The sequence below is a fragment of the Merops nubicus genome, unplaced genomic scaffold, assembly GCF_000691845.1.
Source record: "Merops nubicus isolate BGI_N331 unplaced genomic scaffold, ASM69184v1 scaffold14827, whole genome shotgun sequence".
Lineage (NCBI taxonomy): Eukaryota > Metazoa > Chordata > Aves > Coraciiformes > Meropidae > Merops > Merops nubicus.
Genome location: NW_008619692.1, coordinates 1 through 13,271, shown reverse-complemented (window position 1 = coordinate 13,271; position 13,271 = coordinate 1). Strand labels below are relative to the sequence as shown.

At 38.0% G+C, this 13,271-nt stretch overlaps 1 protein-coding gene across 1 annotated transcript in view; it reads right to left on the bottom strand.

The window, feature by feature from the left end:
• The window catches only part of ORC5 (origin recognition complex, subunit 5), a 65,801-nt gene extending 54,387 nt beyond the window's left edge, over positions 1–11,414 (bottom strand). The window contains exons 1-4 of the mRNA XM_008943885.1: positions 11,225–11,414; positions 9,613–9,705; positions 6,209–6,406; positions 3,224–3,298 (exon numbers count right to left, since the gene is read on the bottom strand). Of these exons, the coding sequence (XP_008942133.1) occupies positions 3,224–3,298; positions 6,209–6,406; positions 9,613–9,705; positions 11,225–11,335 (477 nt within the window). The 5' untranslated portion in view covers positions 11,336–11,414. The remainder of the gene's footprint in view (positions 1–3,223; positions 3,299–6,208; positions 6,407–9,612; positions 9,706–11,224) is intronic.
• Positions 11,415–13,271: the final 1,857 nt, after the last annotated feature.

The following is a 13,271-nucleotide window of genomic DNA, read 5'->3' as shown; positions in this document are numbered from 1 at the left end:
AGCTTCAGCTGCTCTAATCAAGAAGCTCATACATTTGCAGATTTTCATAATTACATGAGATTTCTCTGCATTCCTTGCCAATTCACTGACATGTAAGCTTTGCGAGGTGACAGAGATCTGGTATTAGACAATAACAAGTAGATTCTATCCCTTACTCCCAAAATTAAGACATTTTACTTTGGTAATTAATCCTAGACATTCATCGCAAAGGGGAAGAGTTAAAGAGAAAGCTCAGTGCTTTCTGAAACCAAGCTATCTAGTACTTTATTTTAAAGGTAAGCTGTTTTTTCAAAGAAACAAAAATCATCCCAAAACAAAAACATAGTATTTATTGTGTAGTCTACTAACTGTTCTATTAATTACCAATAATGGCTGTTATGTAGTAGCATTCTTTTTTAACCAAGTTTTTATTGATGATATATTTGCCTTGCCTTGTTTTGGTCAATAGATAACGAGACACTCCATATTAAAAACATATTCCTTATTTTGGTCACTCTTCAATATCTCACCTTTTTAATATCTGTGAAGATGATGCATTCTTACTCCTTTTTGCAAGGTTTGTGTAAGCATACTGTATATGCTGCCTAACAAAAGATGTTTTTAAATGTGGTTCTTCATGGAAGACATTTCACTAGTGAGGTACCTCAAGAAGAAAGAAACTAACAGAACCTGACAGAACTGACAACCCTTAATATGAGTTGTGAATAACTTGAAAAAACTTGAAATGCTATTCCCCTTGCCTGAAATTCAGGGAGAATTGTTTTTTATTTGTTCTTCCCACTTCTTGCCAACCTGGCAACCACCCATAGTCTTCCATAAAAATAGAGAAAGAAGAAGCAGTGAATTTTTTTCTTTTTAACGAAAGAGCATCTTTCTGTTGTGTTCCTCTCCCAGATTTCCTAGTACTTTAGCTGAGGAAAGTCCTAAAAATCCAGTTCCTGACAGACCTTTGAATATGAAAAACTGAGGTACTTCCCACCATAATCCTCACAAAACAAGCGTCCTATGGCCAAGTCTTTGCCAGCAATCCCCAAGTCTCGAGAAATCTTTCACCACTAATTAAGTTTCTTGTCTTTTCTCTCCAGAAAAGGAAGCAATGCAGTAGATTTGGTCCTACAACATTCCTCTGCAACGTCAGCTGCCTCAGTTTTACAAAGCCTCAGTCCAGAATCCAGAATTTAAGCAACTGGAATCTCAGCATTCAGGCAAGCTCACAAACTTATTTGGAGGTTACTTGTTAATTTGAAGGTGTTTCTCTAGCATATTTAACTCTTAGCCTATGTGTTTTTCTGTTCCTGAACATCAATAGTGGGCCTTCTTTCCCTGTCAGGCAGGTTGTTTCTGCTTCAGGGGCAGCAAAATCCAGAACATTGGCAGAACAAATAAAAAGAGGCAGAAAACGCAGCAGCTGCCAAGAGTAAGAACACAGCTGTGAATCAGTCTTCATTCAGTAAATAAAGGAATCAATGTCACCAGAAGATTAAGAGTACCAAAGAAAAAGTCTTAAGATAACAAGCATAATTTAGACTATTTAGACATTCAGACATTTCAAAGTACCATCATCTTCTGGGTTTGTCTCTAGTTTCTTTTCAGAGAATGCACCATTTTTCCTCATTCACAGAATGACAGAATGTCAGGGGTTGGAAGGGACCTCCAGAGATCAAGTCCAACCCCCCTGCCAGAGCAGGACCATCTGGTCTAGGGCAGGTCACACAGGAACGCATCCAGACGGGTCTTAAAAGTCTCCAAGGAAGGAGACTCCACAACCTCCCTGGGGAGCCTGTTCCAGTGCTCCGGAACCCTTACCGTAAAGTTCTTCCCCATGTTGAGGTGGAACTTCCTGTGCTCCAGCTTATGTCCATTGCCCCGTGTCCTATCACAGGGCATAAGTGAGAAGAGGTTGCCCCTTTCCTCTTGACACCCAGCCCTCATATATTTATAAACATTAATTAGACCCCGCCTACATCTTCTCTTCTCCAGACTGAACAGCCCCAGGTCTCTCAGCCTCTCCTCATACAGCAGGCTGGTGTTCCAGTGCCCCAGTCATCCTCGTAGCCCTTCACTGGACTCTCTTGAGTAGATCCATGTCCCTCTTGAAACGGGGAGCCCAGAACTGGACACAATACTCCAGGTGAGGTCTCACCAGGGCAGAGTAGAGGTGGAGCAGGACCTTCCTTGTTCTGCTGCGTACACTTTTCTTAATGCACCCCAGGATCCCATTGGCCTTCCTGGCCACAAGGGCATACTGCTGTCCCATGGACAACCTGTTGTCCACCAGGACTCCAAGGCTTCTCTCCACAGGGCTGTTCTCTAGCAGATCTCCCCCTAACCTGTACTGGTGCATTTTATTACTGCTCCCCAGGTGCAGGACTCTGCACTTACTCTTGTTGAAAAAAAAATCTTGTTGATTCCAAGGCATCAGCTTTGATACTTCAAAGTGGGAAAGGGAAAGATACCATGGTTTACTCCAATCATAAACATACTGTGGCACAATTCCAGCAGAACTGTAAAAACTACTTGCCATACAGTACCTTCACAGCTGCTGAGCTGTGCAGTGTCAGCCACAGTTAAATAGTTGGTGGCCCATCCTCAACCCAGCCATCACACAGTACTGTGAAGTTTCACATGAGAGAAACATGAGGAAGATAAACGTTTACCCAGTTGCAAGTTCACGCTTCCAGTGCTGAATTCCCTCAATGTGTTTCAGCTCTCTAAAAGAGCAGCTGACTCAGAAGCAGAGCTTGGATTCCCACACAAACACCTGACAACTCTAGAAGGGATTTCATTTATTTATTTGTGCCAAGTCAATAGGAGCTATAATGAAGCTTCTCTTTATAATCTGACTGAGAATTTTTTTTCTGTAATTATTACAAAACTTTAAACAAAGAACAGAAAACTTTCACATTCTTCTTAAAACAACAATATTCTAGAAAAGATAGTTATGTATCTCACACCGCTCTCAAAAGTACCTACAACAGATTGGATATCATAAAACAAGATACTATTACAGAGAATTTTGAAAAATAGTGTAAGAAAAACCTGCCAGTGTTTAATACTTGTTTGGACACTATTTGTCACCACTGCCAGCTGATCACAGAGTGTGGAGGGATATGGATTATTTTTGCAACTTTTCTCTTCTAAAGAATCTGTGAGCCTAGATGGACAGACCCCACATTCACTTTCACTATGCAGGAAATATTAGATTTTTTTCCCTGACACTTACCAGCTCTTGAAGCCTGAGAAACGCTGGCAGGATGTTTGCTTCCATTTCCCTCAATTGCTCTGCTCTGTCCAGTACCTTTTAAAAAAGCAATGATCTTATATAAGCAATGTCACCCTTCATTCTCACATGGACTTATTAATTCTCAGCCACTGGAAGCTCATTTCACCAATGACTCTCAGACAGCAGAAACCACTTAAGTATCAAAAAACCCTTAAATAAGCAACAATGAAGAGATTGATTCAGGTGTGCTTTCAGGAAGCCCAAGTAGCTCCATCGAGTCCTCAAACAAGCAACATTCTCATGCCTTATGGGAGTAGTAATTAAAGTGTAAGTGCATCAGTCAAGAATATCACTGACAAAACCATGATATATATCATTACCAACCACTGAAGCCTCAATTTTTGTCCAAGATTCTTATATTAAAAATTGTGTAGTACTGGAGCATTGTATCAACATGCATCCTGTAGGAGAGCTGTCCCTATGGAGCTAACACCTCCACCACTGGAAGTGTTCAAGCCCAGACTGGATGGGGATTGGAGCAACCTGGTCTAGTGGGAGGTGTCCCTGCCCACAGCATGGGGGTTGGAACTAGGTGATCTTTAAAGACCCTTCCAACACAAATCATTCTACGAGTCTATCATCTTTTCCCACTGTGAAATTTTTCAGAAATAAGAGATAATTTCAAAAAGTTAGCTACCATTGGAATTCACAACTGAATTTTGAGACATCTTTTCCTTGCCATAGTTTGCACATTTTACAGGATCTGCTGTATCAGATGCAAACCTGGCATAGCACTAACAAATACGTAGTGTATGGACAGCTTAAACAGGAAGCATCATCTAAACTATCACCATAGTTTGAAGCCTAGAAAAAAAAAAAAATAGGAGCATGAGAACATGAATGACTGTCCTTCAGAAAAAAAATCTGTATTCCTAGTACACTTAAATTCTTGACAGGAAAGTAAAAAGAATATAAACACATTTATTTTGTTTTATTTACTACTTGCAATATAAATCTAATTTCTGAAGTTCATTACTTCTTTTGAATTACTGCTGTTAAAGGAGAAACTACAGGTCCCTAGAAAACGGTGGTTGTCTCTCCTTTTACATTTCCTCCCTACACCAAAACATTAAGGCATCTATCATTTCTGTTGCCCACAGTAAGAAAAAGAATTGGATGTGGACAACCAAGAAACATTTTATCAAAACAGTATTTCAAAATCATACTGCACAGGAAAAAAATGGAAGAGCTCCATCTCTGCAATAATAGCTCATGCTTCTTGGGAATTTATTTAAAACTGCAATACAATGTAAGATTTTATATTGACATCTGCATTTGCTTCATATAACAAACGACTTCAGGGATGAAGATTGCTTTACATTACTGACCAAAATAGAGGCTATATATTTTTACTAATAAAATACTGCTTAGTGGATGCAGTGACGTGCAGCTACCAAACACAAAGCTTTAAGGTCTTAACTAAAAAGTAAGATCTACATCAGTCAAGTGAGAAAAACTAGTGTGTCTACTTACAGCAAAGAAAATATACTGTGGCCCTAGCTTGTGGAATATGTCAAATAGTTCACAGAAACAGCCTACCCACAGGCCAATAAATTCATGCCTTATTCTTTAGTTTTAATACAGATTTGCCACCCTTCAGCCTTTTTTAAAAGCTATGCCTTTTAGAAATGTGCATTGACTCTTACACTAAAAACTACAGCTTGTTACTTCTGCAAAGCATTAAATATTCTAAACATATGAATGATTACAAGTTATATCAGTTCTAATTTTCAGGCAGTTAGAATTAATAAATTCATTTTTCACAAGTAATCACAAGCATTCAACACTTATACTTGAGGGAAGATAAACATTTAGAATCCTTTGCTTAAACATTTATCTTAATTTGCTCCGAGTCAATTGGGCTGAAATATTACATTATTTACTACCAAAATGAAATCGAATAAATTAGCACTGACAGTTTGTTACCAGCATACTGGTCTTCTATCAGTCTCTGATTAAACCACTCTTCAATAAATCCAGATGACAGAGATTAATATATATTAATTGATTTCCCCCATTCTTGTCTGTTCCTATACAGAATGGAACTGAAATACTAATTTAATACTTAATTATCCTGATTCAGAAACTATTTACACAATACAATTGTACCTTTCTAGGTATTTAATGGTTTGCTTTCTGTAATCCTTGCTCCAGAGCTTTCATATTTTCTGATCAATACCGATTTTCATATAACACATGAAGCATTCTTTACTGATGTAGAACAGTTTTTTAGTTCAAATAGTACCCAGGATCCTTAAGCTTTCTATCTTGAACCACTCTCATGTTTTCCTAACTCATCAATTTGACCTCTTAAAAAAACCCTTTAATTCCTGGGCTGAAATTTCAGCCAATGTCCTTTGCAGGTCCACACTGCATACATAGTTACACATTCATTACTAATATGATGGCATTCATATTTTTAACGTAACAGGTTTTGTTCAACCATGTGAGAGCTAGAAAAGAAGTAGTTTTGAGGAGTCTATGTCCTTTCCTCAGACCTCTTGTTTTTTAAGGAACTAAATGCATTTTAGTTCCTTATAATTTCTAACTTGAATCCATTCTAGCCAAGCAATTCTTGTCATTTTCATGCTCCATAATTTACTTCTGCCCTGCTTCCCATCTCTGTTTTCTCATTTATGAAGTCATCTTCACAAATTTAATTATGCAGTGTAATTTATGTACATTATTAGTTATGTCACACAGTTTTTGTATGCAAGTTCCAAAACCACAAATTGAAAAATACAGAACCTTATCTAAAGCCAGTAAAGCAACAGAAAGAATAAACCGTATCAACAGATTCCGAATTATATCCACAGGAAATTTTGTGAAAACTATCTATAATGCACACATCTCACATACAAGTTATTGATAACAATTACTCACACCCTCTTAACTGAAATGAAAGCAGACACTAAAGTTACTTACAACATACAACGTTTGATCTTGAAGCTCTCGACTTGCGATAGCTTCTTTAAACAGCCGTACAAAGTCATTGAAAGTGCCAAAAGGCACATGAGAAGTCTGTCCTGTCTCAGAAGAACAGCTTTGCAACTGGATGAGAATTTCTTCTAAAAGAAGTCGTGAAGTAAAGTGTTCCACACAGTTCACAAACACATGAGGAAGCTGAAGAGGATAAAAAAAGATACAATTCTATTTGGCTTTCCCACCATAAATACTTCAGTTTTCCTTTCCAGGCAGGACAATGACAGAAACCACACCCTACCAACAGAATATAGAGCATAAACAAAAAAAATCCTGCCAAAGAAAGATGATTACTTGTGTACTAGTCAAAATATTATATATCAGAAAGCAAAGAGATCTGATGAATCTTCACATGAAACATGCAGCGTATCTTCCAACGAGATATAAAAGCAGTGAGCAATGAACAAAACTAAATAGCACTTAGATCAAAGAAAAGCTACACAATTGTAACACATTACAGTATTATAAAATAGCCCATTACATATTACAGTGCCTGGATAACATGAACTTCTCAGACTTACATTACTATGAAGGTAACCTAGAAGCACACTCCCCAGAATTACCCTGAATGTCTTTGGCATTCAGTGCATACAAATGAGAAAGTCAAAGCTGCAGAAATCAGACGCATGTAATCAGCCTGCCAGCACAGAACATTTTTAGAAAATCAAATCTTTTCAGAGTAAAAAGCATGTGAAAAAAAAAAAAAGAGTATGAGATACATTTTATGGCAATCTATAAATTGTACTTGTAAGTACCAATTCAGTAATATTGAAAAGTTAAGGTAATTTGTCTATAAAAGACTATAGACTACAAAATAGTACCAGTAAGCAAACCTACATAAGGCAAAAAAGGTAATTTTCTAGCAACTCCATTTTTAAGAAATTATTTGCATAGCTCCATACTCTCTGGTAAGGCATATGCTCTGTTTTACACTGAACATTAAAACCTCTGGAAAAAATTAGTCATTGGGATACATATGCATTACTTGCAAAATTAAACTTCTGACACAGGAATGTGTGCATAACAACCACAACAATCTAAGTGCTTCCTTCCAGTCTTTCCACTTAAAATACAATATATAGCATATGATTCAGCAGATGTGGCAAAGCGTGGGTATATGCTGGCAATCCACTAAAACAGCATGTAATAAAAACTCTTATGATTTTGAACACTATTGAAAGAAAGGGGCTTCATCTCCAAAAGCACCTATTCTAAGTGCTGCAACCCCTTAGCTGGGTGCCTCAGCTGTGAGTCACAACACCACATTATGCAAGAGACACCTATACTTGGTAATAGGAGGTTCTGCAGAAATAGCTGCTGCGTGAATCTGATTTCTTTCCGGGGTCTGGCCACATCTTTGGCTATGTTGCAAGTGGTCAGCACAGTGCTGGGAGCACTGCACAAAATGCCACTGCATGACACTGTCTTCCACCTTTCTCCCTTCACAGAATTTTTTTATGGAATGGATGAGGTCATGTTTTGTGTAAAACCCAGTCCTGGCCAATATGTTTAGTTGGAAATTTCGGTGATGACTCTCTTCAACTTAGGAGGACTATAAAACCTGTTTTAGGAAAAATAAGAACAAGGAATAAAACCAGCATGAATATATGTTTTGTTAGCCAAAGAAGGGTCACAAAGTGACAAGAACCTAGTACTTAAAACTCTTCTGCCAGCACTGACCAGAGAGGGACTTCAACAGACTTAGGGCCATACTTCTCTACATCATTCTTCAAGACTTAATTTGGTAAGAAACGTGCATTCAACCACAATGATCCACTACTGCCCTAAAGAGCAGCTTTCTCTACCTGCAATCCTTGCTATTGAAGTAAATCCATTCCTCACAAAATTCCTACTTCAGCTTAGTAACATGTAGCAACTCCAGTATTAATCATCAAGGATATAACTCATCTCCCAGTGGACAATAGTGGTTTCTTTTCCTCCCGTAACAGGTGAGGGGAAAAGTGTTTATAGTCCCAGGTTCCCAGGAATGTAAAGCTCCAAATTCAAAACTGTATAATGAATTCTCAGTAGTTTCCACTTCATGTATTCCAACAAGATCTGTCTTTTCAGTCCTCCTTTAACCTACTTCTTTTTCACTCCTACACTATCTTCAAAGATCAGGAATCTAAAGGAAGTTTATGTTAGATGGCAAGGCTGAAAAAGAGCATAGAGTCCTAACATTTCTGAAAGTTGTGCTCATACATGAGGGAACAGAAACAGTACTGGCACGGGAGAATAAAATCCATCCTACCAGCAAAATACCTTGCAATACCAAGCCTAGTAAACACAAGCACACACAGAAAATTAATTTTGTTATGCTAGAAACTGAACAGCATCCTGTCTCTTGGGGGTTTTAACTTATGTTGTATACCAAGGTATGTTTGGAGCATCTAAAATAAAAATAAAGTGCACAAAATCCACACTTCAAATAGGGTCTGAAAATATAGAGCTTAAAAGAGCTGTCAATACGCTTAAGGGCTGACTCATTAAGCAAAACAATCATCCTTTATTGTTCAGGAATTAAATCTATTTTTCCTATGCAACATTGCTCCAACATTTCAGAATTCCCACAGTGTTTATTTTTTCAGAGTGAAAAACAGATTTTCCTGCTTCTACAAGAGTGCTGACTGGAACTAACCAAATCTGCTGCCATGAACACAGCATGGTCCTCAGTGAGACCAGCTATGGGTATCAGAACGAACGGCAGCTGCTGGTATTCAGCCACCGATTTTCACCACCTCAGATTAACTTTCCCCTGCCACCCCTCCACAAACATGTACAGCTTCTGTGTTTGCTTTGAATGTTTTTAACAACTTTACTACGTTTATGTTCTTAGGCTGATATTTAAATAGATTATACACATTCAACTGAATGTAAATAATATGAGTTTGTTAACAAAATAAAGCAAAATTCCACTACTGTGAACTCTTATCACTACTCTTCATATCCAAGTAAAATTAGTTCAAAGGAGAACTTAAAAGACATTCAAAAAAGGTAGAGTGTATGTGACTCAGCCCAAACTGGCATAATAAGAAGACCACTTATTTGTCATTGGAGCTATTTCAGGTTGAACCCCTTTCAGGGAGCTGAACAAAATTTGGCTGCTTTTCTTCATTTTATACTTTCTTGGAAAAGCTATTGTAATTTATATTGTATCAGTATGGATGACTTAATTTTATCCTAAGCACACTAGTGAGAAGAGTGATGAGTTCATCACAGTAGGTAGATAAGAATCAAGGCAGAAATGGCTGAGGAAACAAACTCTTTTGATAACGCAGAAGCTAGTTTTGAGAGACCATTGGTTACAAATAAATTCTGAATTCAATATCCGTTGTGAACATTCTGACCTGTAACGTGTTTAGAAGAGTTTGCATCACATAGGTCTTTCCACTAGATGTATGTCCATAGATGAAGATAGATGGAAAACTAAACTGATGACGCTAGGGGGGGGAAAAAAAAATAAAATCAGTTGTTGCTGTTTCAATTCTTTAAAGTTTCCCTTCAAAAGAAGTTTTCTTTTAAATTGAAGCATTAAATATAAAACATCCCAATTGTTATGGAATCAACTAATGCTGGCAGGGTAAGTCACAAGAATCAGGTATCAGAAAGATACCAGTGAAACTACTAATACAGAATAATACATTTTTCAGGGGGAAAAAAAAAAAAAGCCAACAAAAAAACTCACACCAAAACCAAACAAAACCCACCCAAAACCCTGCAACACCAAAAAAAAAAAAAAAAAAACAAAAAAACCCACACACAGCAAGAGAGCAAAGTAGTGGGCTTTTAATTCAAATTAGTTAACTAATTGAAAGAAAATCTTGGCAAGCACAAACTGCAAGCTTTACACTGCCCTAACTTCTGCAAACACTACAAACCGCTTTTCTTTCCATTAGCACCAAGCAGAAAAGAACTAAATGTTTTGGTGTAGGCGATGGTAAATGAGCTCACTTGTCTCTCACAAGGCAATATTTGATATAATACCTCCATTTATTTAATGGTACTGATGCTGTATATTTAATGATCTTTTTTAAGATGCAAGGCAAATAATTAGCTTTTTCTTTGTGTTTCGTTCTGAACAGATTTTTCTGTGTTTCGAAATTTCTAAGAATCTTGTACACTCTCTTAAATGAACAAAAAAAGATATTTGATACACACTTTATTAAAAACAATGATATTCAATTCAAGATGAAGGCACTCCTGTGCAAGATATGCAGATACTCTAACCTGCATATTCAACACAAATTTAAGCATCTATTTTCCTAAGATGACTTGTTGCCACTACGCTTGCAATACATAAAACCCAAAAGCTGTAATTTGATGTAAGTATTATTACTTATAATCAAAGTCAGAACCAGTAACAGATACTAATTCCCATTTTCTTAACTGAATGTAAATGGATACATCAACTGCTTTTAAGTTTTCACATAAAAATCCACATTACTTTTTAGCACAGCTTTGCCAAGCACAAACAGAATCAATTAACAAGTTAGTGATTTCCAAATCTCATGGCCAGCCACAGAACTAGTAGGAATCAACCCAATTTCATACACTTGTAATACAGGTACACAACTTCTACACTGTCCCCAACACCACTGCCCCTTTCTTTGGGAAGAAAAGACTCACTTCTGACACTAACTGGCAAAGATGGAACAGAGACACAGAGAAGCCAGGCTTCAGAGACAGCAAGGCACAAGAGCTTTAGCTTTGTTTGGTTTCTTTCAGCTCCAAAACAGCTTTCAACTTTCAAACTTACTAGAATCTATCTGCCAACATTTATCAATGCTAAAGATGGGTAACAAAAAAAACCCCAACCAACCAAAAAACCCCACACCAAGAAAGAGACAACCAAGGTATGTTCATAATGACATCACAAAAATGCCCTTAAATTTCTGTTCTCCCCTCTGAGACAGCAGAACAACTTCGTTCCGTTCAAACACACACTATAAAAAGCATTACCTCTCCAAAGAGTGACAGCAACATGGACACCTGGGCTTCTCGACAAGGCACCAAACTCTCCAGCTGGAGCAGTTTAGCTGCTGGGTACGCTGGATGTTCAAGATTAGGCATTCTGATGTTCCTGTAGTTAATAACCTAAACATGCATGTCCCATTTAAGGTGCAGAAAAAGTGATCTGAAAAATAAAATGTTTTCATTGTCATTTGCTGTCAGATGCATAAAGTAGGAAAATGAACAGGAATTGACATAAAATCTAAACAGACATTCTGTCTCAGAATAATGGTATCATTTTGATAGACTTAAGGGACCTCATTAAAATCACATTTTACTATGTGAGGCATTATACAGACATTTTGACACCAGACAAAATAAATAAATAAAAAAACCCCCAAACAAATAAAAAGGGAAAAGCATACAGTATATGATCAAATAAGTACAACAAAGAATTGTCACAGTTTAACTGGAGAAATAGGTATCTAGTTCTGGTTTTGTATACATATAGAAGAAGCAAGGGAACACAATTAGGAAAGTAGTTTAGTCACAGATCATCACCTCCCTGGACAGCCAATAAACTAGAATTTACAAGTAACAGAGAAGAGGGCATAAAGATGAGCACAACAAAGTAAGAGTTCTTCAGGTGTTAACAGAACGTCTACCCCTGCTTAAAAGTGGCAGAGGTGTATGAAGAAAACCCAGCAGATGGTAAAGAGCGGAAATACTCCTTAAAAACAGTAGGAGCACAAACCAGTTAGGTAAAGCTGTAACATTCATTATAGTCTATCTTTTAGACAAGGAGTAGTCAAAGAAGACTGGTGGTCCTGACTGTCTAAACACCAGGAAGGCTGGATTTTAGTGACTGAACATGGAAAAACACCTCAGTCAAAGATACTACTTTGTCTGCAGCTTCTAGAACTGCTGGAAAGATGGTACATTTGTCTGTAGTGGTAAGGACAACATGCAGAGAGAACTGAAGTAACCTCATGAGCTAGATTCTGACTTTGTCAAGGTAACATAACCTGGCAACAAAAAGAAAGTTTGGAAACTTAAGTAGTGTTTTCTACAGATAATCCCATTTTATCAGATCAGCAGGATTGGCTCTGTACAGGTCTGCCCACCTGTCCAGGTATATATCCAAAATGGAATGAAGAGACAAAAAAATGAATGGCTTGATTAAAGTTGCTCTCTAAAGCAAGGAAAGAAGAAATATCAAGGATGAAAAAATAAAAATTAGACAGTATTCTCCAAAATAGGACAAACAAGGAAGGAAAGGATTTTAGAAAAGGCTGAAAATTTGTTTGGATTTAAGTAAAAGGACATCTTTTTAGCTCCACTGACTATATGAGAACAGGGCTTGACAAAGCATCCTAAATATATCTAAATCCATAAGGTACTTCAGCATCTCCATCTTGCTACCCAACTGCACTGCAGAAAATCATGAACTCGCTGTAGATCACACTGCATCTGCCAACTCTTCAACTTCTCAAAATTTGCTTCTCAAACACCCCAGCACATGTCGACTTACACTAAATGCATTTAAGCCAGTGGATGAAAACTTACATCTGTACCGAGTATATATAGATGTCTTACCCTTCAACGAGATCTTCTCCTAGAGCTCAGAAGAGAAAGGGCGTTTAGAGCAACAGGTTCACATAACTATTCATTCAGACTAAATGGCAACGCTGACATATAGACTAGCGTTAGCCAAAGTTTGAACTCAGGATTCCAGACCGGGGAAGGTTGTGCAGAGGTTGTACATGTGACTCTTGCCAGATCAGGAGGGACACAAGGCACTTTTCAGCAGAGTCCGGGTGTGAACACCAAAAGCACAACAAGCAAGGCTGGATCTGATAGACTTAGAACTTTTCTCAGTTCACTGGTCCCAAAACACCTACACTTAGCATGTCTTATTCCTAGACTCGCACAGACGTGGCAGAAGTGCGGAGACCCGCGCGTCCCCGCTCCCCCCAGGCCCCACCAGCACCCTCGCCCCACAAGGCCGCCGCCGGCTCCGGTGTGCCCCGGCTGAGGGTGAGCGGCGGCTCCGACC